This window comes from Scomber scombrus, chromosome 13 (genome assembly GCF_963691925.1).
Source record: "Scomber scombrus chromosome 13, fScoSco1.1, whole genome shotgun sequence".
In the NCBI taxonomy this organism is placed as follows: domain Eukaryota; kingdom Metazoa; phylum Chordata; class Actinopteri; order Scombriformes; family Scombridae; genus Scomber; species Scomber scombrus.
This window is the reverse complement of record NC_084982.1, coordinates 7,961,021-7,984,860: the sequence shown is the minus strand read 5'-3', so window position 1 is coordinate 7,984,860 and position 23,840 is coordinate 7,961,021. Positions and strand designations below refer to the sequence as shown.

The 23,840-nt window shown below is 41.4% G+C and overlaps 1 protein-coding gene across 3 annotated transcripts in view; it reads left to right on the top strand.

Annotated features, from left to right (window-relative positions):
• Positions 1 to 1,395: 1,395 nt before the first annotated feature.
• The window catches only part of kdm6a (lysine (K)-specific demethylase 6A), a 39,389-nt gene continuing 16,944 nt past the window's right edge, over positions 1,396 to 23,840 (top strand). For all 3 annotated transcript variants that reach the window (XM_062431828.1, XM_062431829.1, XM_062431827.1), the window contains exons 1-8: positions 1,396 to 1,872; positions 2,016 to 2,079; positions 5,805 to 5,913; positions 6,181 to 6,230; positions 8,668 to 8,726; positions 17,264 to 17,384; positions 21,038 to 21,092; positions 21,530 to 21,564. In XM_062431828.1, the coding sequence (XP_062287812.1) occupies positions 1,703 to 1,872; positions 2,016 to 2,079; positions 5,805 to 5,913; positions 6,181 to 6,230; positions 8,668 to 8,726; positions 17,264 to 17,384; positions 21,038 to 21,092; positions 21,530 to 21,564 (663 nt within the window). In that variant the 5' untranslated portion in view covers positions 1,396 to 1,702. The remainder of the gene's footprint in view (positions 1,873 to 2,015; positions 2,080 to 5,804; positions 5,914 to 6,180; positions 6,231 to 8,667; positions 8,727 to 17,263; positions 17,385 to 21,037; positions 21,093 to 21,529; positions 21,565 to 23,840) is intronic.

The window sequence follows — 23,840 nt, the reverse complement described above, 5'->3', positions numbered from 1 at the left end:
TGGACCTAAAAAATGTATCCTTGATCCTGTTCCATTATGTGTGGGTTTTCCTGCTTATACTTGAATGCAGTGCTAATGTTAAAAATTCAAAGTTACAACAAAGTAATATTTAGGTTAATCAGGTCTCCTTTGTTACCAAGTTGGCAAAAATAGTTTGATAAGAGTGTGGTTTCATAGTCTCTTTTTTTTGGATTGGTGGAAGAGTGAGCTAAATAAAATACGAAACAAAAACTTTGCAACAAAGCAGCAAGCACCTCAAGAGGCACTGTTGACAACACACGTCACAGAGATCTGGACCACTGACAGTCTGCAGTCGAGCTGACAACAATGCAACAAAAGTAGGCCACAGTGTATTACTGTGGTACAATCATTGTACATTCAACACACATTACAATAATTCTCAGATTTAATTTGGTTATAGCTTATTGCTCACTATTTGTGTACTCTTACTTACTTACTTGTTTTCTGATGGCATTGTTACTAATAAACTGGACTTCAAAATCTATCTATCCGTCTATTGATTTATCTATCATCTTTTTGTTTTTTTCCCCTCAATTTTTTTGTAATTACAACAAAAAGGGATAACAACAATTACCATACAGAAACAGTAAAAAGCTACTTTGTACAAACCAGATAAGGTAAAAGTCCTTTAATTGGGAGTCAATTTAGAGTTTAAATAAAATATACTCCCTTTAAAATACTGAAACTCTTTGTAGCTTTTTGCCCCTCTCATTTTCGATTTAAAGCTATACTGCTTGAGTTCAACAACAAACCAATGAAAGCAGGTCTGGATTCGGACTTGGTTTCGATTTCTGGATGTGGAATTTACCAGGAATGATCGGGAGCTGAATTATATATTTGATATTACTACTGATATTACCCAATGAAAACAAAATATGACTTCACACCAAATACATTATTCTATACATTAGTGGCCATTTTTCTCTTTATAGATTTGCTTATTTGTCCAAAATAAATTAGAATGACTTTAGTGAAAAAACTAATTAAATATTATTGCTCTATCTGCATGGCAAAAAAAATACAGGTATAGTCTATATTTAGCTTAAATCTTTCCAGTATCCATATACAAGTACTGTATATGTGCAACGTTGCAACAAGCACCCTTGACAGCCCCCCCACACCCCATATACAAACACGACAGCTATTTTGACCAATCGATTGCTTTAAAACGCAGTTACGTAATCATAATAGAGCATGAGTAGCCAATCACAGGACTCGGAGGCGGGTCTTTGCTGACCGTTTGATGTGTGCGTGCGCGCGTTCGTCCGCGTGTTCGCGACACATCAACTGGAGACAGTCACGTGACCGTAGACGCCTCCCGCTGATTGGACGCGCAGAGTAGAGGGCGTGACAACGGCGGCGGCGTGCGTTTGCCTATGTGACACAATTACAACAACTTTGAGCCGATGGTTGGGGAAGTTTGCGATATTATCAAATTACACTCAGTCGTAAAAACCCAACATTACATCAACTTCATGCATAAATTGGCGCTGGAATATACGCTGTGTTTTGATGTACAATGAGGAGGGTGGAAGGTAACTTGAAGGGATCATTTCCTTGAGGATTTGGCAAGAATTACGCTACGCCCCGTTTTAGTCCTGGATAAGGTGTGCAGCACTTTCGTTGTTATTGCATTTCGCCGGAGTTGCTCGGTCCTGTTTATTCTCCCCATTTCTTTCCCATGAAATCGTGCGGAGTGTCGCTCACCGCCGCTGCCTCTGCTGCTGCTCGGAGTCTCGGCGTTGCTGGTAATGACGAGGAGAAAATGGCGTCGGGAAAAGCGACTGAAATCGAAGAGGACTTTCCGAAGCTAACAGCGCAAGAGAAAGACCGCCTGGTCGGAATTGACAGGTCAGATTATCCGCTGTGTGAACAAGTATCACCCGCTTCTTTTCTGTTTTTAATATCTTTTTTCTTCGCACAGTTTGAAACAACAAATACTAATGCCCCCAAGTAATAAGGAACCGCCTGTGTTGTCTGTCCTCTACTTGCAGTTCACTGTTTGGATTTCATAGGCTTCAAGAAGATGGCGCCAGAACGAAGGCCTTGCTGTTAAAGGTATGCCACAGAGCAGCACCACAGTCCGTTATTTCCTCAGATTAGTGCTTATCCCACCTGAAATAAGTGCTACAGACCCCTCATGGCCAGCAGTGACATGCACAAGCTGCAATTTGCACAACTTTGAAGCTGAGCCAGCGACTGACTGTGAAACAGGGACGTGATCATTGCATATACCCAGCAGCATCTGCACTGTCGAGCATACAATAAAACAACTCCAGTACATTTATATAACGTTTATCAATATTAAACAAGGCCCAAAAACAACGGCGTTGCACGACGATATGAATCTCCACCCTGCTTAAAAGCGGTGGCGGTTTAGATAAAAGGTTTACATTCTATATGATACCATTACATCCACTGTTACAAGCGTGTTTGTCACAACATAGCCCTCGCTATTATCAACATCATAAGAGACAGACACGTGTTAAGCGAACATGTTACTTGCGTGATGTTTGCATTTGTATAATCGAGTACACAATGTCGAAAACGACGAGACTTGATATGAGGACGTGAACACATCTTAACACCTTGCTGGTTATCATTATATGTGACTTGCAAAGAGTATGACGATGAACCTTGGCAGCAAAAGCACATTTCCTCGACGTATATCGACATGAAAGCCATTATGTGATAATATGATAGTAAATACATTAAGTTGGCAGAAGTGTATCCCACTAAACGACCCGTCTCACTCCTGTTATAACTGCAGCTATAGTTTGGGTAGCATGTAGCGGCTACCTGTGCAGCGAGGTTTCTCCCTTCTTTTTCTCCATATTACTACCAAGACACCACTTAGCGGGCATTTACGAGGGGGAAACTAACACACAGTCCTAGTTTAAGGGTTGCAAAAAATAATAATGGCTGCTTGACTTGGCCCAAGATGGCGGGGATAGGAAGAAAAAATACTCAGCTAACTAGCAGCTGTGGCTAAGCTAATCACCATTCGCAAAAAAAAAAAAAAAAGATAGCCCGATAGAGGCGTTGAGTGTTTGTGACAAAGATGATATGATTTAAAGCGGAAGCCAGGGGCACCCACTTTTAACTGCACGGTGCTTTGTGCACACACACACGCACACACACAGCGACCGTGTTCATGCAGTCCATGTTGTCTGTGTTTGATCTGTGTCTTCAACATGTGGCTTGTGGGATTCTTGTTGGAGGGGTTAGCATGTGACATTGTGTTGTTAGGATGTACTTACAGGTTAGGCCCAGCTGTGCACTCACTTACTGCCGGTTTTGTGTTTGTTTTTGTCAGTCATATCCCGCTGGATATCTGGCCGGCCGGCCGGCTACCCCAGTCAGCCAGCCAGCCAGGCCTCTCGTCACATTAAACTTACATTATCTGACTGCTGGGTTCATTCTTCATAACATCACAAGCATACAGCTTTTATCAAACATTTAGTAATACTGTATCTGTGTGGTGGAATAGATGTCTGGACACAGTGCCAATTGCATCCTCTCTTTGGACTCTACCATGTTCAAATGTGGGGGAAGGGGGTCTAAAAAAATGAATTCATTTTTAGTATGGACCCATAGTTTTCATAATTGGGGGATGCATGTGTGAGTGTCTAGTTTTCCTTGCTGAATTGCTCTGTGTGCAGGTGCTGGGACTTGGCCTTCCTCTGTTGCATAAATTCTTAAAAGTAGAGAAGGAGTGGAACCACTTGGCATTATGCCAGCACCGAGAAATGATTTGGGTTGATTCCTTCTGTAAATGCTGACTCGGATGCATTTTCAAATGAGGAACTTGATCCAATGGTGGGAAGGTTTAATCAAAATGTAATTCGATTGTGATCCTTCAGCAAAGGCTCCACGTGTTATGACACAGTCTGCCTTTTGAGAGTTTTGTAACCAAATTTAATTCAAATAGTTGTGTAATTTTAAATTGCCTAATCAAAGCTACAAAACTGAAAGCTTCCAGCAAGTTCACCGACCCAAATGCAATGTTAGGTGTCTGAATTGATATGAATAGATCCCAACATTTGTAATCTGTGTAGTTTTCTCTTCAGTGAAAAATTATGGACTGAGGTCCATCTTGTTAACCACAAATACTTTGTTAATACACAGGTATGCACAATGTTTTATTCAATGTGTGCATGTAAAAAAAATTGTGCTACATCATTTAAGAGGCATGTTGTATGGATCACACAAAAAGATTGACAATCATTAGGTTGGTGAATAAGATCCCACTCTGGGGTGGTCCAGTAAGGAATGTGATTTAGCAGTTTTTCTGCTATAAAGAGAATTGTGCTGATTTGTATTAGAAATATATCTGCGATTGTCCACAGGAGCTCCTTAGCGTGCTTATTAAAAATATGCTCTAGAAAAATTTGTCTGAAGTCTTATGATAAGACTTTTTCGTAAGTTTCTCTGTCGAAATGTCTGAAAAACGAACGACTCTTGTGGTAACTGACATTGCTGACTAAAGTGTGCAGAAGTGTGTGTCTCTATCACAGAGCCAGAAAATTTGTCACAAAAGGCTTATGTTGGTAGTATACCAGCAACTAATGAACCCTGCTAGCATGCATACTTTAAGAACATGTAGAACTCTACCAGAGCTGGTATGTCACACGACAACAGTGTCACATCACCCAGTATTTTTAGTTGACAAATATATATATATATATATATATATATATATCAGCTGCAATATATATTAGCTAACATTAGGGCACAGACAAGCAGCCGTCTTGCGAAACCAAACTGCTGCCTCTCGCATCATCTGTGACGATATCCTTCTCAGCAATCAGTTCATCAAACAACCAAAACAGGTAGTGCTCATTATCAGGTTGTGGTAGGCAGCTAGTGGGGCCTGCTTTGATTTTTTCATAAAGTGATGATGTGCAACCCTTCACCAGAGCACATCAAATGTTGTAGCATGACGCATTTGAGTTAATTTGCCTTAAATAACATCTCACATCTTGCAGTGTGAATATTGCACACACGCACATTGCGATATCGTAATGATATACGGCGCAGCCGTACTTTTCCTTCAGTTTGTTAAATCACTGAAGCTATCTGAAGGCAGCAGGACAGATATATGTGTGATAAATCTGCAGTCCCTGCACCAGAGTCCAGAGCTATGACGCATGGCCGTCCACTGTGTTTACTTTTATTAAATCACCTATAAATGACACCATGCTACTAGAAAGTAACTACACCCAGCTCTAGACATTTCAGACTGGACAGGTTTATAACTCTGTGTTCTCTTTATGTATGACATGTTGGAGTACTGAGACCACTGCCTCCTCCCCAACTTTATTTTTTTAAGCACATGATACATCTCATGTTTTATTCCTTAATTGCACCGACGATGCGGATGCTTGAAAACACCCACAAACTCAGCGTGGCCAAGACCTACCACGTGCAGTCACTCATCATTCCTCTTCAGTGCCTGCAGTATAGGCTTTCAAGAGAAATTTGTTTAGGCGTTGTTTAAATACTGACTGACAAGGTCCATATTTGGGCAGAGAGCCGGGACTATGCAAAAAAGGCTGGGAGGGCTTGGAAAATTCACCACCTTGGTAGGATATACTGTAGCTGTGTTTGATCATCACCAAAAGCTAAACTACAGGCCAAAGCATTGAGTTGTGATCCAAATTAGTTTTCCATTCATGGCTTTTGTTTTTTGTGTAATATGCAGAGGATCTACCAACCACTTAACTTTACTGCAGCGTTGTATGGCCTCTCTAACTCTCAACTGTTGTTGCTCTTTCCTCCAGGCTGTTAGCTGCTATGATGCTCTCATTCTGAAAGCAGAGGGGAAAGTGGACCCTGAAATTTTCTGCCAGCTGGGCCATTTCAACCTCCTGCTGGAGGACTATCCAAAAGGTGAGGATCTTAGGATAAGTGTGCATGTGCGCTGTTGTTACATTTGATTTTCTATACTCATTATTCTGATGAACACTGCTCAAACCTGCTGGTAGTAATGATTCATGATCAGACAGTTTGTTCATGTCTCGAAAACTGTGCTGGGCAGTGTTACAGTGCAGCTGAATTGAATCTCTGGAGCCTTAAACATTTTCACTGACTTTTCTCGTCCTGTGTGTCTCTCTCTCTTTCTGTATCACCTTCTTTTATTTGTCCGACCATTCTCAGCATTATCTGCATACCAGAGGTACTTCAGTTTACAGTCGGACTACTGGAAGGTGAGTTTGCATAACACTACATGGAAGTGTAAAATATTCAACCTTAAATATACTTTTACAACCACTATTGTGTCAGCTCACGTAAACTGTTGTTTGTGTAGGCTGCAGACTACATACACTCAGACCACTGCAGCGTACACTCAGCCACAGTTGGAACATAAGAGGACAATGACACATTTTCTTTTTATATTAAGTCCCCCAAATAACCTCCTCCTCATTAATAATTGAATGTAAATCCTTTACAGTCAATAGCTGAAGTCAACAACTCACAGATCTCAGCACTTTGTATTTTACCTGATGATGCTCTGCCAGGCCTCTGCAGCCAGCTTCACTTCTTGCTTATTTTGTGGGATTTTTGCTTTAAGTCTGATCTGCAGCAAATTAAACTTGTGCTCAAATGGATTGAGATCAGGTGACTGAAGTCACCAATCAAGAATATGCCATAAAAACAACTTGGTTGCTTTGTCTGCATGCTTAGCATCATCGCTCTGCTGCGTTGCCCTAAAACCAAGGCACCTTGTGAGACTTGTAGTCCTTTTGATGCATTATTCACATTATGTGAACACACACAAACACCCTTAATGCTAAAACTCAGTGCTGTAACCACCATAATCATTTAATTTTAAATTCCATGTGTTGATGCACATAGCCACAACAATAAAACGTGAAATACTTTAGGAGTGCATTGTACACAGGCACCACCTGCAGTACAGACCAAATGGACTACACTTTAATTTGTTCATATGTGTTCATTGGGGACAGAATGAGTGCTGCACACAACACGGTTGAAGGTTGTTAGTCTTTTTATATGTACCATAATTTCTATTTTACATGATACTACTTTGTTTTCCTGACGTTGGTGTGTGTGTGTGTCTGTGTGACCAACAACAACTAACACTGACTGGTAAAGTGTTTGTATGGCCTTACCACATTTTACATAAAAGTTGGATTTGAACACATGGCAAAGGCCGACATTCATTAGGATTTATTTTATTTTTATTTCATACTGTGATTATATATATGAGTAACATTTAGCAGGCTGTTTTCTTTTTATTACTGTTAAATAATCTGCTTCCTCCTTCCGTTTTATGACTTGGAATTTTTAGCAACTTTACAATTACAGAAAATCATTTTATTATTATTATAACAAATTATACAGTTGTTTTGCTTGGTTGCATTTCGTTTACTCAGTAATGTTAACTGTTCTGAGAGTTGAGGGTCCTTCATATAACAGGTTTGAGAATCCTGACCTGATTTTCCTCTAGAAAATATATCATGCATGGTTGCCTGGTTTTCGGTAGTGTTTGCTACATTTTTACTCCAAAATGCCTCTATAAAACTCCTCAATCCAAAATGATGGTCTAAGTTGTGAGACGCATTTGCTGGGGGCCAGTTAAGAAAGAGTCTGTGGCGTTTAGCGAACATTGATTTAAATTGGAACTTCTACCATTAGCTTGCATGTGATGTGTTCAGGGAACATTGATTTAAATTGTAGCTTCTACCATTAGCCTGCATGTGATGTGTTCAGGGAACATTGATTTAAATTGTAGCTTCTACCATTAGCCTGCATGTGATGTGTTCAGGGAACATTGATTTAAGTTGTAGCTTCTACCATTAGCCTGCATGTGAGGGGTTTGTTGCGTCTATCGATAGCCTGCATGTAAGGTGTTAAAGGAGCATCTGAAAATTATAGCGTCTTATTGATAGTCTGCATGAGAGGCATTTATGCGACAGGCTCTATTCTCTCTAGGTATTGAGTAATCGGCCTGTTTTGAACAGGCACTGCACTAGTCATTCCACTGAGCCTAGCTGCACAAGCCCTTAATGAGGATGTGATCTCGTTGTGCGGATGTAACAGTATTTCAGTCTTATTTGAACAAATACTCGCCTCGGTTTGTATTGCCTACAGTTCCTGCTCACGGCCTGAACTTAAATTGTCTAATCAGCTGTGATATGATGGCGTCCAGCCTGTTCTTTCTGTGCTCTCCGCGTGGATGCATGGGCCAGTGTGGTTTGGTGTTGCTCTGTTTGGAATGCCCATTAAAACAGAGGTGCCAGGAGTTCGATTGTGATCAGACCTGACAGCTTTGGGATCCTCGGGATTACAAAATTCTGCAGTGAAGTGAGGGTGTGAAGTCCTAACGTCTGAATAATTGTGCAGGGCAGAGTTGTTTGGGTAACACCAGTAATTTCAAAAAGCCCGGCACTGGAGTCTAAAGGCAGGGCTTTTTTTTTACTTCTTCTATTTGGGGGGGAAAAATGTCTTGGATAAATTAGCAACTTGGTATGTAATGCTGTGGAAGATGCCAAGCCACAGAAAACTATAATGAATAGATAAATGCTTTCTTAATAACCCTTTATACATAACTTCTTGTGAAATGTAAACTGTAATATATTATACTGTGCTAAAGATGTTCTGTTTTGTTCTCGTTTTCAGAATCCTGCCTTTTTATATGGGCTTGGCATGGTTTACTTCCATTATAATGCATTTCAGTGGTAAGTACACTCTCTTCTTTGGTTTTATAATGATTGTGTTTTTTTTTTTAAATGCTGATTGTGAATCATATTGTGGTTAAAGTCCCACTACAGTGAGGGAGGGGCAATTGTTTTTATTCTGGTCAGACCTCCTCTGAGGACTGTGTGTGTTCTGGAGACTGCAGACTGTTTGATTGACATCTATCTGACCCTCCTGTTAGTTTTGGTTAGTTAGGGCTGTCAGTTTTGTTTTAATTTTTTCCTTTCAGTAGGTCGACAACCATTCTTAAGAAAAGGTTGTGATGTGGCTTTCATTTATCAGAGTTGTCGGGCAGGAGGTGGCCAGAACTAGCTTGTGTGTTCTGAGTAGCTTGACTCATCCTTTTTCTCGTCAGTGTTTTTGCAGTTTTTAGTCATAGGAGCTCTGGATGGCATGATGTACCCGGTCTCGAGGTACTGAACTAGCTTCTTTCAATCCCTCACCATGTGGGTGATGGCCTCAGACCAGCACTCCTCACACTTTGTCCCCCTGGCTAGCAGTGACGTGTTCTTTGGCTGCGACTGAGAGCCGTGTTCGGACGTGGCAGCAGGGTGCTTGTTTTTGATGTGGTGAAACACAGTGCTAATACTACTATCACATTGAAAAGTAGCCTTATTTACATTTGACTTCTGGAGAAAAGGGTCCCACACCGAGCTTCGTATAGCATGCTTTATTTTTTACGTCAGACTGCTAGCTAGCAGTGAAAGCGTTAGTGGAGTGTGTATGCACATTAATCTACAGACCAATGTGTAACAGGTTAAAAATATTCTCTGTGGTTAACCGCTGACGTCCCTAGCTGTGATGCACTTGTGAAGTCTATCCTTCTTATTCATGAATCCAGCATAGCTCTTCAACTGTCAACTTGTAGAGATAGACATTTAAGACAATGACTGAACTGCTGCAATATGTAAATAAGACAGTCATGGGGCTGTTAACTTTACTGTTATGGGGAGGCTTGCTGGTTCTCCATCTTACAGTCTTTGTGTGAAGCTATGTCCAAAACGTCAATTTCTGTTAAATTGCTTCAGCTCTGCTAAATGCTCTGTGTCAGAATTGTAAACATGTTGTATAGGAACCCATTTACACCATCACACCGTCTTGTCCTTATTACTTAGGCCAAAAGACAAACAGAAAACCCGTGAGGAGAACCTGCACGTCAGATCAGTATATAAAGACCAGTATAAATAAAGATCATATACTGATTTGATGTGCAGGTTAAGAGGCTTGGGAATTTGTTGTTTGTTAGGACGTCCCTGATGAAATTTTGAACCACAAAAAGTAGTTAAGAAGCAGCATCATTTTCTGGCTCTCATTAGCTTCACTGTTCTGAATAAAAGTGATTTCATTGCTAGTAGTTGGAAATTTTCATGGCAAACATTTTGATTCGTCATTGCAGGATAATCACAGGTGAAATGAACAGAAATTAATTGTGGCTTCATAACCCGTCTTGTTTACCGGTATCCATGACAGCAGCCAAACGTATGAATCAGTCCAAGATTTCATGAGTGACTGAAATGTCAATATAGATATGATGTTATTCCATGTTTCCTTCTGGTTGAGAGTTTTGTTAACCCTGTGATGAGGAAAACTCAGGATTTTCTTTTTGAGAAACACAGATGACTTCAACTCTGTCAGTAAATGTGGTAACTTATTCTGGGAACCTAACTTGGCAGGAGTTCTTCAACAAACCCTGAGCTTTTCTCTGTCTCATCACTTCAGAACCTGAAAGAAGTATCACACGCATTCATTTCAGTTTCATTTTGTCATTGTTGCAGTCGATCTCAAAGCACAGATCAAAGTGCATTCATTTGCAGAGGGTTATGTCAGGAGAGGGAGATTTCAAAAAAATCCAGTTAGATATTAGTTTACTAATGTTACGTAACATTATGAATAAAACTTTGTCAACTTATTGACTCTTATCCACACTCAGGCTCTGTCACTGCAGCTTTTTCTTTTTTCTTTTTTTTTAAAGATACATGCACATAGTCTGCATATACACATGTTAATATGTCTAGAATGGAGGCTTTGCTCCTTTATTTACCTGTTTCCATGCGGAGTCATGGAACCGGAGATCCACTGATGGATATTTCTCAGAGTCAACATACTCAGAGTTGATTGATTCTGATCAGCTGAAACCGAAAACTCTGAAAAATGTTTCCAACTCAGCATTCAGGGTTAGGTTGAGAGTTTGTTAAACTTGCTTTCTGGAGCCTGGTGAGAAGCCTTGACATGCGGAGTATGAGAACTGGTTGGAAAACAAGCTAACAAGCACCAGGAAGATCAGTTTAGTGCGACTGTAGTCATAGTGTTTTGAATTCTGTTATGGTAATCATTTCACTCAGTGATTGTCCTCACTTGAACCCTATTGTTGTTCACTTGTGGGATAGAAGAGACAGCTTCCCGATATGTCAAGTTGTCAAGACTGAAGCTGCTGCTCTAATGTGATGCTTTCACTACACAAACTGTTGTCATTTTTCGTTTGTTGGTGTATATTATCAGCTGCTGACATGGATGAATAGATGACTTTATTCATTCCTGGAGGGTAATTAAACTGTCACAGCAGCCAGGTACAGTACTGTCACAGCAGCCAGGTACAGTACTGTCACAGCAGCCAGGTACAGTAAAATACAATAAAAACAACAGATACACAAAGTGCACAGTAGAGGTCCAGTTAATAGTATCGTTAAAGTGAGGGTTTGAATAAATAGTAAATAAATAAGAAGTCAGAGGGCCTGATTTACAAATAAAGGCAATTGCGTGTGCAGTGCAACAGATTGCACCTTTTGGTTTGTGTGCGTTTTGTGGGTGATCTACTAAGAATAACTGGGCAAATGACAACAGGTGCAGACAGCAGTATTTAAATGAGGGTTTTGCGTGTCTTTAATGGAGAGTTTGGACGAGCAGAAAGCTGCAAGCCCAAAATGAAATGTGATCCCATGGAATTAGAGGTTCTAGTGGAAGAGGTTAACAAACAAAACATTACCAGAAAAAAACGCTTTATGGGAGAGTATTTGTGACAAAGTCAATGTTGTTAGTAAAACCAAAAATACTCCACTCCAAAAATATTAACACGGGTGGAAAAAACCCTGTTCTTGGCATATTCTGTGATTGTGCCTCAGTGTCCTCCTCTCCACAGTAACAGCCGGTTAATACCTGTCCTTCAAAGGTATTATTTCTAGACGTACTTTCCGTCAGAAAAATTACCTTCAGGTTTGGTAAATCACAATGCGCGTGCTAAATAACATATTTGCATTTTCTCCTCCCTATATTTTGGGGTTGAAACGCCCCATATTACATATCCATTATGCCAAACGTACTAAATGGACAGCGCTTATTATCTTGCACAGTTGAAAGACGCAAACCTCAGTGCGCTGTGCTAGTAGATAAGCTTGAACATTTTTTAGCGGGTGATTTCAAGTTTGCACACGTTTTTACACACGCAAACCTTTAGTAAATCAGGCCCAGAGTGCACAAATAACACAGCAGTGCTGATGATAATGATACAAAACAATAAAAACAACAATGATAATAATTAGTAATATAAAGTAAGAATAGGAGCTAATCATTGCACTTTTGGAAATTCAAACTTGAACAGTTATCCAATTTGAGATTGGACACAGTCCCAGTCTGTAAGTTTTTAGGCAGCTCTCTGGTCCATTTTGCTGACCTTTCCCAAGCGGTTGAGTCCTACAATGACAGGTGTAAGGAGGCAGCAGTTCACACTGCACTTGTTTTAAAAAAAGCCACTTCTCCTCCATGTGCCGATATCTTCCTTCATCTGTGTTGGCTCACGTTGGCCTCTTCGCCCTGTGTGCTGCCCCTCTACCTCATCAGTGGCCTTGAAGGCCTCCAGGATTGTTTCCCCTGCCAAATTTGTATGTCCTCATATCGTAGGCCTCGGTAATGTTTTTGGGATGGGGGTGGTGTCATGTTGGGCTCTCTAGGACAGATTACGTCACGCTGAGCTAAAGACCTAAAGGAATGTTGAGCTGTCAGATGTAGGGTTTTTCCATGGCGGTCGCACTGAGCCATGTCGCGAGCAGTTGAGCCGTGTTGGAGGTTGTCATGGGTCGGCTACGGTCGGACTGCAGCAGCGTGGCTCGCGATGGCTATCCTCTGCTGTACCGGCTGTAGTAAAAACACGTTTCATCATGGCTAAGCTGACTGACCACGGCCCATGGAAAAACCCTCATAGTTCATGTTAGCTGGGCTAAAATGTTGCTAACCAGAAGAGACAGCTAGCATTATAAATGAATATCAATATCACTTCAAAATAGTTTTGATAGCTTCACTCATACAAACTTTGAGGTTGTGAATATCATGTAAATGTTCATCCAGAGAAAGTGTTATTTGCTGTTATGCAATAAAATATCAAAAATGATGAGAAATTGTGTTTATATAATGGAGCCAAATTATCTTATTTGCCCTGCCTGTTCAGAGAAATGTTTATGTAGTTGTTGATGCCCTTTGCTAAAGGAGAAAATAGTCCTTGGTTCATCTTTTGGCTGCAGTCTGACTGTGTCACCACCAATTCTGAAGAGGTGAGCTCCAACCATTCACTTTGGATTCTGCCAGCGAGGGAGAAGAGGGTGAACGCAGAGCACAGAGGGGAGGAGGGGGAGAGAGAGGGAGGAACCAGATAAATTAAGAAGGGGAGGAGGGAAAGGGGGCAATGAGTTCAGTCCTGTGTGTGTGTGTGTGTGTGTACGTGTGTGGTGGGAGGGGGGGGCACCCAGCCAGCCAGCCAGCCAGGCAGCAGTGAGCTCAGTGCGCTGCCGTTTCATACAGGAGAAGGGCTTCATGCTGACATGCAATTGCCATTGTTGTCATAGCTACACAGTGAGTGGGTTCAAGTGCTTATTTTTTGTTTTAACGTGCTCTAGTCTTGTTTATTTTGATATTGTTTAGAGAAGAGTGGAGGGTTGATTGCTAGTGTGAAAGCAGTCATCCACCATTTCGGTTCTCGCCTACCACACGCTACCTTGGTGATGCCAGCCCTGCGTTCACGTACCAGACTTTTACAAACACTGAATCATTCATTTTAACAATTGAAGGACAAATTATAAAAAATGCTAAAACTTAACCCAGAAATGTCACTGGGTGATGATACATCACATTTCAAAATGGAGTAAATTGATCAAAATTGCAATTAAAACAAGTGCAGTTTTCTAGAACTAGCCATGTGTATTGTTCGTAGTGTTAAGAAAGACAGGGTGGGCCATTTAAAAAAAAAAAAAAAAAAAAAACATCAACACAGTGGTGAGTCTGTCTCTAAATCAAGCTGATCGCATGATCATGTCATATAGAAAAGCATTTAGTAATTAGCTCATTAGTCTCAAAGTGTAAAAGACTGACAGCTGGTGGTTAGGGAACAGGATGTGGAGTCTCCCAATTAAACCTTCATCATACAAATCAGCACATCATTAGCATTGTTATAAGCTTCTCACCACAAAAGCTCAGGATCGAGACCTCCTGGGTGTCTGAAGTACAGTAGCTTGCTTCAGTCACTTTGAGGCTAGCATTAGCTCAAGCAGTGACAATGCAGCTTCTGCCACTATGGTCCAAAGCTGCAATGACAGGCAGGTGAACATCATATTGTTGGTACAAGCCGCCCACAAGTCCACACTTTACCAGTCCCTTTTCATTCTGACCTGCAATGGTCGCCCCTTTCTATTTGATTGGCCAAAACCAGGCAGTTACCACAGGAAGTTAAGCACGGTGAACTTTTGTGTTTTGTGGCTATTCTGACCCATAATACTCTGTGCAGCAGAAGATATGTCAAATCAACTGAACTGCTGCATTGACAGGGTAATGATGGAAGCCAGCACCGCAAACTCTATATGCATTCACGTGGGTGGCAACCACCGCTGTGAATCGAAACTACTTCCCCTTTGCTGCCTTCCCCTCACTGAAATGACTGGAAGCCCCTTGAGCTAGTCTTAATACCACAGTTGTCCCTATATTATCAAAGTCGAAGTATATTATGATATTTAAGTTTGTTGCCCAGCTCTGTCCCAGACCTAGCAACCATTAGTCACAAATTGAAGTCATTTTTTTGGTTCTTAAAATTGTTGCTTATTAAACCGATCGTTAAAGGTGCAATAAATGACATTCAGCCTCACTGGATGTCAGCAAACAGCTATTTGCTATTGCAGGATATAGTGGAATAATGGCGACCTGAGCAGTGAATGAAGTCACACTCCCTCTGGAGTTGGAGCTTCTCTGTTTTGGCTTTTCCAGCCACACAGTAACAGAATCTTGATCCATATTTGATCACGAGAGACTGAATGTCATGTATTGCAACTTTAAAGTCATTACTTTGAGGTGTCTATCATTCAGTAGCATCCCAATAGTGTCCATATGTGTTCAAATTTAGGTTGGAGTATGTTTGTTTTTATAAACTTCTATAAACTTTTTCCCACATGACCTGACGTAGGTTTCTGCATGGTGACGTTGGTACACAAAAACTGATAAAACCCATGTCACCTAGCCAGTAGCCACAGAGACGAACTGACAACTCAGTATTGCTGCTGCTTGAAGTTTAAACTCTTGAGCTCTGCTGCTACAATTAAATGGCTTGGGATCAGAGCAGAATCCAGTGTGACTGACAGGTGTAATTTGTTGCTCGTTGCCGGCATGCAGCGACTATGTGTCCCTTTGCTCTGTGCTGTGCATTTATAAACATCTCACACACTCAGGTTTAGCACTGCAACATTGCTATTATTATAGCTGGTAGGGCTGGGCAATAAAACGATAGCGATATATATTGCCATAGACACGTAATCAATATCAATAAAAAATACATTTGGTATAAAGTTTGATAATTTCACTGAACTTCATTGGAAGAAACCACCGAATAGAAAAATATGCAAAGCAAGGTTGGTTGCATGAACAAACTCACTCGCTCCCTGGTAACCTAGCAACGTATAACTGTAAAGATAACGATGTGAGCGTCCTACAAACAGCCGTGTCAAGCACGCGCTGCACACTCCAGCTGTGTCAGCAGCTAATGAAAATACACCCGTTAATGCTGTATGCTGTGCGGGGAAATGATTGTTTGTTGATCAGAAGTATTTCAGACACTAGTTGCTGTGATGTTTCAGTATTTACAGACCAAATTGATGTTGAAGCACGATGTGCAAACGTGCGACTCGGATGCATCTATTTGCGCACAGTGACAGCTCTGATGAAGAGTTATAGAGACTTGAGTAAGCACACAGGTAAACACTGTATTGAATATGTAAAGTTACCGTGTTCTTTTAAAAGGTATAATTGAAACTAATAGCCTAACCCGAAGCCAGTCTGAGTTAATATATCGGTCCAGTTCAGTTAAGCAAATCAATACGGGACCATTAACCATTAACCCCACACACTGTTTCAGGTGTAATCTGTGTTTTTTAATTGTGTTTCTAATAAAAGTAAATTGAGAAAGTTTTGGAGTATAAACACATTTTACACGTTTATAAATGAATAACTACTGGTGCATTCAAAACCAGTCTTTAATAGAAAAGCGTTTTCCCCAGCATGACACCCCCCAAAATGGACTGTGACTTATACACTGTTTTTTTACAGTATGTGTACATTTATTTATTTGAGTGTTTTTCATGGTTATGTTGGCCTTTTATTTTCCCTGTCTGCTGTGATTGATAACAAGTGATTAAAATCAGAGGACGGTTAGGTTTACAATAAAAGTGTTTAAATTGAATATTTTTCCCCCTGGTCCTTATTTTAAATAGGTCATTTAAAAAAAATCATCAATCAATTATCGATATCGACTGATATGAAAGACTTTTATCATGATACAGTTTTCAGCCATATCGCCCAGCCCTAATTTTTTTTTTTTGCTTTTAACACAAGTTTCTCCACCATCCCAGAATCATCCACCATCGGGTCTTTGTGTCCCAGGTGCTGTTTTTTATTGTCCCCGGAACAACGGGACTTCCTTTATTTCCGGCGCCGCTCATCGCATTTGTTCGACCCGTGTTAGAGCTGTTCATGAAACAGCTGTCCCACTGTTTCTCACTGTTAGCAGGGACTGCAGTCTGCTCTATAGTTGCTCTGCTTCACTGATAAACCTGAGAACTGCGTTGAGTAATGATCAGATAAAAGTGAAGTTTCAGTTTCATCTCCTCTGTCTGATCATATACGAAACCTCTCTTGATAACCCTTGCGTGAACTTTCGATATCTTTGCTAGTTAGTTAAATGACATTTAAACATCGGTATCATAGAATTTCTTTCCATTCATGGTAGCAACACCAGGCAAGGCAGCCTCCAAACCCAGTTCAGAAGAGGGCTGTGAAGGAGGGTCGGCTGAGGCCTGTTGACCCGTACAGATACACCCTGTGTCACAGTGTTGGTCTAAATGGGGTATAAATGTCAATCTTGCGAAATTAGAATTAGGTGAGGGCACGAAATGACTAACAAGATGGATTATTTTCAGATTTGCCATCAGGGTCGACCTAAATATTTGTATAAATGAGTAATTAACATGCTCCGTTTCTTTCTCTTTTTTTCTAGGGCAATCAAGGCGTTCCAGGAGGTGCTTTACATCGACCCCAGTTTCTCAAGAGCTAAAGAGATTCACCTGAGACTGGGACTCATGTTTAAAGTCAACACAAACTACGAGTCAAGCTTGAAGGTAAATCCAAATGGTCAACACTATATGGAAGCATGGTGTTTTTATTTTGACTGACAAACTTTTCAGTGCCGGCCTGGCAACATGTGAAATTAATTTCAGTTGCACCTTTTTAAGATGATATATTTAGTCAGTCATAATAATTTAGGTGCAATGATTAATTCTTTACATTGATATGTTGATTATAAATTATGTCAATTCAACTCAGTTGATCATAGTAGATCAAATTAATTGCTCTAGCTTTAAGAATAATATATATAAAATATATTCAATTAAGCTAATTGGGATTGTTGAAAAAAAGTATCTAATAATTTCCTAAAATGTATCTTTGTAACTCTCACTGGGGCAGTTTTTTGGGAGTTTCAGCAACATGAAGATAATAAACAAGTTGCAGCAATATGTGATAAGCATGGCATCTTTAGTTTCCATAGTAACATTGGAATACCCAGTTTAGATGGAGAAAGTCAAGATTAAGATACAAATGCAACAATTATATACAGCTGTATGACCCATGGATTCTTCTGTCCATTCATCCCAGCATGTTGTAACAACATTACATGGCTGATGTGTAGTCATAGAAACCTCCTTTCCTTCAAGCCTAACAGACTTGACCTCCTTCGTCCTCAGATTAACATAGGCTGCTGGATCATTTGCTCCATCTGTCTGCGTTAAGTCCTGTCTGCTACTCTCTCCTGACACCTGTGAGCCATAGATGCACAGACCGTAACCAGGAGCCTATGGATCTATTGTTCCTTAAGAGTCCTGGTTCCCTTTAGGAACAGACTGCTATCTGATCTCGAGCTTTGTGACACACACCAGACATTCTATCACCGGACTTTTTACTGCATTAGCATAACATTTAGTCATGAAAAGCGTTGTTTACTCACAGGCTAAGTGCTGGAGTCCTGTTAATTCTGTGGTTCTGTTATTATTTCAGCAGACATACTGAGTATTATTAGTTGCACAAAGGTAGTATTTTTTGCAGGGCTCTTACAATGGATTTCATTTTACAATTGTTAATAATATATTTGTCTTCCCCCTCAACAATCAAATCAAGCTTGTAGAGTAAGAGATAATGTATATATGTATATGTGTGTCGATGCTTTAGTGCTTCAGTATTGAGCTAAGTAGGCTGCACGTGCTGCACGTCCTCACTCTGCCTTGGACGCACCCCTCCCTCTGAGTGCCGGCTCATTGCCAACATCACACACCTACTGACACAATCTCCCTTACGCACACACACACACACACACACACACTACACAAACACGACTGCCCCAGTTATCTACAGGGAGGAACGGGTGCACATTAAGAGGAGCAGAGATTGATTAAAGGTAGAACAGAGAGAGGGGAAATAGAATGAGGAAAAACAGGAAATTTTAGAAAAGACTGCAAATGATGAGTTTGGGGAGATAGGGATGCATACTGGGAGAGATGTTCAGTTACCCTTTCTTTTTGTTCAGTTTCTGAAAAAACATTGTAACTTAATTAGTGCCCAGCCGCTGCAGTTTTTGAATGATTTGACCCAACTTATATTCTTAACCTACATATATAGATGCTCACACTGACTCCATTCATTCCATCAGTGGCTGCTAATTTAACCAATGACAGATGCAGGAAATGAGATGACAAGAGCTAGCTTGTGCACCATATATCGGTTAGGTGATGAGTTGGCTGTCTTTACAGAGCGGCGTAGCCATAGAGGAGAGCTTTGAACTGAGGAAAAAAGGTGAGATAGAGGAAGGAGAGAGAGGAAGGGGAGGTGAGTGGGGAGGGGGACTGTGTGCCTGCCTGTTCCAGCTTTGAGGTATTGTGTGTCATCTCTCTGCACTCTCCACTGCAGCTGTCTGCTGAATAGTAATCACTGACACCAGGATAGAAGGGGAGGGAGGGAGGGAGAGAGCGAGAGAGAGAGAGAGAGAAAGAAAGATAGATAGATAGGAGAGAGAGGGAGAGAGGAAGGCGAGACATGGGGAGGGAGGTGGAATGCCAAGCTGACAATCCTGCTGCATTATCTGCCTGGTGGTAGAGCAAGTGTGAAAGAGAAGGAAGGGAAGGATAGAGGAGACCGAGAAAGAGATCTACAGGAGGATGCAGCGGGGGTTCCAAAAGGAGTGTAATGTGACAGCGATGTAGGTAACGCGTTTGTCTATGTGTACTCTCTGACATTAGGCATCTGGCTGTGACGAGGACGTCTGATGTTTTTTTTGTGCCTCACACAGCTCTGCTTAAAAAGGAGTTTATTCTGAGCAGGGTCGTGTGTGTGTGTGTGTGTGTGTGTGTGTGTGTGTGTGTGTGTGTGTGTGTGTGTGTGTGTGTGTGTGTGTGTGTGTGTGTGTGTGTGTGTGTGTGTGTGTGTGTGTGTGTGTGTGTGTGTGTGTGTGTGTGTGTGTGTGTGTGTGTGTGTGTGTGTGTGTGTGTGTGTGTGTGTGTGTGTGTGTGTGTGTGTGTGTGTCTTTCTGTGAGAGCATGCACGTGCAAGAGTGTGAAGCTCCACTGGCCCTGGGTGAAGCATGCAAAGAAAGATCCAGCTGGACGGCACTTGATTTTTATCTGTCTGACATTGACCGTCTGTGTAGCTGCTGCTGCTGCAAGGCTAGGGGCTCCTCCTTTTACGTGTGTGTGTGTGTGTTTTTTAGTGGTTAGCTATCTGTTGCCCCAGTCTAGATGGCAGATACTGGTATTTGCCTTTAAGGTTACAGGACACCTTTTCCCCTTCTAAGAAATCTATTACAGTTGTTGACCAATGGAGTATGGAAACACCAGCAGCCCAGTCTGTTCTCTGCATGTGTGTGTGTGTGTCTGTCAGTCAGATTCTTGTGGGCAGTTTTTGGTTTCAGGGGGGTCTCGGGCTGTGAGTCTGTACTGACCCAGATAAGTGACACTGGTGTCGCCTTTTTAAATGTGTGAACGCTGTGTGTGTGTGACAGCATTGGGTCATGGTACAACCTTGAAGCTACCTACGGTAGCCCGAGTATTCCCTTTGACAGGATTACAGGATCAGACATCAAGCTGTAATTTAATATTTTTCACTCAAGCGGCTCAGATGACTTCCATCTGCTGGCAGCTGATTCTCTAAAGCAGTACAGTACAGAATAATAAAGCATGAACTCAACATCAACATGTCAGTGTATAAGGGAAGTAACAGAGTTGTCTTGCAGCCTTAAGGAGTCAGGAGGGACCCAGATAGTTGCCTCTGTCGCTGTGCGATGTACTTGTGCGCTAATCCGTTCAGTGACCCTTGATGTCGATATTGGCTAGCAGCGTGCCACGCCTTGGCAGCCAAGCTAAGCCTCTGTAGGCATCTGCCGCACTTGATGGTATAGGTTACTATTAGAACTATTGGATGCCAGTGTCTGATTCTGAAGACTTTATCCTCTGGTTGGACAGGAGGGATGGAGGGATGGAGGGACGGTTGAAGCAAGAGGAATGATCCAGAGACAGGAATATTGATGGCTCAGTCTCTTGAACTATCAGAGTCCTCTCATGTTACGGTCAACAGGGTTCATTTATGGTTTGCTGTTGATCTGTAGGGTCTTCTAGTAATGCAGACTGGATGGAGGAGAATGAAAACGTCTCTGTAGACTCTTGATTTTGGACATGTTTATGCATTTCTGTTTTAATAAACTATCTTTTTTTCTCCTTCTTCTCTGCAGCATTTTCAGCTGGCTTTGATCGACTCGAATCTCTGCACTTTGTCCAAAGCTGAAAGTAAGTAATATAGCTGTTATTACCAGATGTCACATGGTAACTAGCCATATACTGCTGCGTATCATATTAGATTAGAAGCACCAGCTCTTCAGTTGTAGATAATACATCTATAAAGGGCACAGGAATATTTGTACAAAGCACATTTTCCTCTCTGCTGCCGTTTCCCTGCTGACTCTGCCCAAGACTGGGGTTGCCTAGGAGACAGCACAAGGAGAGAGAGAGAGAGCTGGAAGTGCGAGCAAATAGCACATACACACTGTGATTTCAGATTACAGGCACACTCTAGGGAAAGTGTCCTACTCCCCCTCCCATCTGTGCTCCATACTGTTTGCAATCTGTACCCACTGAGGTCCATGGGGTAAATATGTAATATGCTGCTGCTTTTTGTTTTGTTTAACAAGTTAACCCTAATTCTTTTTCTCTTTTTTTCTCCACAGTTCAGTTCCACATTGCTCATTTGTATGAGATCCAGGTAAGCCGTCTATTCCTATTTCTGTTTGAATATTAAGGGGAGTTATATGTTGTATCTCACATTTTTGTTCAGACATTCCTGGAGATTTTTAGTTTTTAGTTTTAAAATAATTGAGTAGTGTTCCCCTTTTCTCTGTTGGTTATATATATATTTTTTTCCTATTAGGGCTTTCGAGGAAAAGGGCTTTTATTGTTTTAGCTCACATCACATCTTTAAAATTCTCAAGGTCCTGTGGTTAAGTGTTAGAGGAAATTAGTAATCATTTATCTTGTGTAGTGGAGCGGAGATTAGTGAGTGATCATTAATCTTGCCTTGACACTCAAACACACACACAGACACAGACACAGACAGGGTAGTTGGTCATGCTGTTGCCTGAGGTCACTGAATTAGTTTACCTCTGTATTTTTGTTTAATTTTACCATATTATATGGAACCAGATTAAATAAGAATTTTTTTTCCGTTACACCATTTATTTGCCAGTTGGCCTGTGATTCTGAAGCCTGTGAATGTTAGCACCATTCATGAAAACGTAATGTTTTGTAGGTCTATAATTTCCCCCTTTCATCCTCCAATATCCATTTTTGCTTGAGTTAGAGGACCTGGAAGCTGTTGTTGCACACTGATCTGTTTACTGTCACTGAGTTGACATTTTAATTACACACGAAGGAAGAATGATCCTATTCTTACTGGAAATCCACATCCAAAGCGAGATATGAGCGGTGCATTAGTGCGTTCCAGTCAATCCTCACTGACTCCAACTTGCATTCATACATCTCATACATGATCATAGAAGCAGCCGTCTCTCAGCAGCACCTGCTCTGAAGCTGAGAGGACAGCGGCTGGCCATACTGTCTTCACCTGGCCGAATGACTGCAGAAATTTACAGAGCCAAAAAAGTTTTTAGGTCGGCTCCACGGGAAGGAGTTAACAATGTTTGTATTTATCAATTAATTTATTTTATATTCCCGCCCACTGTAGCAGGTGAGGGGAATCAGCCTGTAGTGAAACTGGCAAGCTGTAATCAAGCAATATAGATACCTACATGTGCAGGTTACGCTTGACCAAACATAAATGGAAAATAGTCTTCCCGGTGTGGGTCTTATTTTTTTCTGTATTTGCCATGGCAACGGCATTCAATGAAAACTGACAAGCTTCACAATTTAGCATCATCAAGGTCTTAAGGCTTTTCTGACGAAATTCGTGGTGGATTTGTTTTTGCATCTCAAATATTTTTAGATGACACTGACCAATTCTCTAAGGAGAAGTTGTTGAAGTACCTCATCTGTCATCTCAAAATGGTTGACTTCCTGTTGGATTTTGGGTATGGCTCCAAGTCAGTTGCATCTGCTGCCCAAGTACTGGACTGCGTCAGATTTAAAGGTGGAGGCTTTGGCTTACAATTTTTTTTGTAGGGGGCACTATTGAGCCATTTTACCACTTTGGTACCCAAGACCCATAAAACATAATTTTTTACCACTTCTGACACATTTACAAATGGCGCTTTTCCACTACACCGTTCCAGCACGACTCGCCTCGCCTCGACTCGCCTCGGTTCTTTTTGCGTTTCCACTAGGGAAAGTACCTGGTACCTGGTCCTTTTTTAGTACCTGCTCTGGTGAGGTTCCAAGCGAGCCAAGCCGGTACTAAAATGTGACGTCAACACACTGCTGGCCGCTGATTGGTAGTTGTCGCTGGAAGAGTCATGAGCCGTCCCACACAAGAATCAAACCCGGAATTTTTAAATACCGGCAGCAGCGTTACAACCATAGTTACAGCTATACGGATCAATTTTCTTGCTTTGTGTGTGACAGAAAGCCTCATACAGCAGCAAGTACACCATTGCCTCCATGTCCTCCATTGTTTATGTGTTTTGTGTCGCGTATAAAACGAAGTCACGGCAGTTTCGCGGAGCCGTGCTATGACGACCCCGCCCACGTTGAGTAGGTACTTTTTTGTAATGGAAAAGGAACCGTGCCGAGGCGAGGCGAGTCGTGCTGAAACTGTGTAGTGGAAAAGCGCCAAAAGTCCTGTGAGGTTCAAGCTTCTGTAACCCATCAAATATGTGAAGCTGGCGGTTGCCGTTCGTGAGTTTGACTTATCAATGAAATACACAGTATAAACTCCAGCACTCTCACTGATACTCATCTAGATAAATGAGGTCATGTATATGATTAAAAGTGAAGAGATTTTAATTGGCTGGCAGGTGTCTGTTATTGGCAAGCACCAACGTAGCTCTGGTCAACAGTTAAACAGCTGTACTGTATGTTATAGTTGCA